This window comes from Phytophthora parasitica (genome assembly GCF_000247585.1).
Source record: "Phytophthora parasitica INRA-310 unplaced genomic scaffold supercont2.1, whole genome shotgun sequence".
NCBI classification, from domain to species: domain Eukaryota; phylum Oomycota; class Peronosporomycetes; order Peronosporales; family Peronosporaceae; genus Phytophthora; species Phytophthora nicotianae.
In genome coordinates, this window is record NW_008634126.1 from 3,969,806 (window position 1) to 3,971,694 (window position 1,889).

The 1,889-nt window shown below is 49.7% G+C and overlaps 2 protein-coding genes across 2 annotated transcripts; both read left to right on the forward strand.

Moving 5' to 3' along the window:
* Nucleotides 1–120: 120 nt before the first annotated feature.
* On the forward strand, nt 121–561 carry PPTG_20838 (hypothetical protein; the record flags this gene model as incomplete). Its single annotated transcript, XM_008893037.1, has 1 exon — nt 121–561. One exon carries the CDS (start codon nt 121–123, stop codon nt 559–561), a length of 441 nt encoding a protein of 146 aa, XP_008891285.1.
* A 547-nt stretch (nt 562–1,108) lies between these two features.
* PPTG_20839 (hypothetical protein) lies at nt 1,109–1,777 on the forward strand (the record flags this gene model as incomplete). The annotated part of the gene is made up of 3 exons (XM_008893038.1): nt 1,109–1,273; nt 1,418–1,502; nt 1,650–1,777. 3 exons carry the CDS (start codon nt 1,109–1,111, stop codon nt 1,775–1,777), a joined length of 378 nt encoding a protein of 125 aa, XP_008891286.1.
* Between the last annotated feature and the right edge of the window lie 112 nt (nt 1,778–1,889).

The following is a 1,889-nucleotide window of genomic DNA, read 5'->3' on the forward strand; positions in this document are numbered from 1 at the left end:
TCGTCGTCAAATCTGCGAAAGATTGGCAGCCCCGGCATTAATGAGCCCCAGTCGATCCCAGTGTTCAATGTGGTGGCGGGGAAAGTGAAGTTCGTGTCCATCAAGTATGCTTTGGATTGTATGTACTACCAAGACGGTAGAAGACGTGTCCCTACAAATGTTCGACTTGGTGAAACTATTTTTGACGAACCGGTGTCTGTTTCGTCGCAACAGGCCAAAGGGACGCGTTCTGAGGAGTATTCCACGTTATTGCCAGATCAACTTAGTGACTCGGATGAAAGTGACGGTGACGAGGACAGTGTCCCACTCCCAGTTTCGGTTGATGTTCCACAAGAGCGGAAGCGCGAGCGTAGCCCTGCTACTGAAGTTGACGCTGATCTGATATCGTTGAAACAGCTACGCACTTCGTACACGGTAACACGTCGATGTTACGGAGTATTGACCATCTCATTGCTCTACGGGAATCAAACCTCTCGTCTATTGGCAGCAGTGCCTTCATCTCGTACGGAGGTTCGAGCACTGGTAAGGCCCAATATCAATCATCATTTCCCCAGCGCGTGATTCACAGTCAGCTTGGCAACGGTACGTATGCTCACGACGAGCCCCAATTATTGCTTGAGACTCTGCAAATTCAGCATGGGTTATTTTTGTTATTTGCGTTTTTGCCACATCCTGCGATCCTTCGTGCCTTTTACAGTTGGGATGTTGGGTTACGCGGTCTCTCTCTCATGCATTTTGCATCGGTCGCTGGAGGAAGCAAAAAGGTCTCGACGCACAACATGACTGATTTTTCCAAGTCTGCAGCACTCCCACCCGCCACAATACCGCATGATCTCAGCACTGTAATTGATGCTATTGATGACATGGCAGCCGGTGTTGCTACCGTTTACCTTCCCTACGTAACAGAGTTGGTGAACTCGGCAAGGGCGTTCGTCGTTTCTTTGAAGGCGAGAGGAGGATTTTCTACTGCGGAAGCAAGACAAGACTTTGTTCACTGGATTGATGAGCGTTTCGAGAGAGTGCGTGGTTTTCTCGCTCTACGAGAGGTGGATAAAGCCCGGCAAGTCTACTCCGAGTTTCGTTCGCTGAGCCTTCATTCATTCGGGTCATGCCGTTTATCACGGAGGCAAGAATGTCCGCGTTAGAATCGCTTCAAACTGCCCAATTACTTAACCGGTGCAATTCGGTGGGTCCTTCGGTCAGCCAAGGCCGCAATAGCAAAGGCAAGTCTCCAGTTGAGCCGAGCCCCCCAGTTCCGCAGGAGGAGCTAGCGGTATTACCGTCGATGAACGGTCAAAGCCTTTGTATGTGATATTTGTCGAATACCCCCTGTCCGAGCCGTCCAAAGGGCTGCTTTTCCAGGAAGAGAGGTCATTCTCATGGTGTTCGCCCCAAGTAAAAATCCTCTTTTCCAAAGCAAGTGAAGCGTCCCAAGAATCACGCATCCGCCCGATTGGCCTTGAACCCGCTCATCAAGCAAATTCGGAAAGGCCAGGACGCAGGTCAGTATCTAGTACTTGATATTGATCTGTTGTCGATATTGGAAAATGTTACTTGTAGTCCGTTTGGAGCTGTCCAGAAGGGCACCACACCATTGTAGGAAGATGCATGTGCTATCCATGACTTTTCTTATCCTGAATGAAACTCAGTTAATGGAAATACTGTGGACGATGGAGCCGTAATTGTCGTCTACGAGGTGCCCCACGAGCTGGCCACACGCATTTTGGAGTTGAAAGAGAATTTCCTGGAATTACTAAGCGAAAGTATGGTGACGTAACGGGTGCTTTCGGCACCTCGCAGTCACGTGGGTCGATTTGCAGGAACTATACCTGAGCTAGGTATTCGGATCATTGATTTATGGTGCTCGTTCGGCTGGACGCTCTCTCCTC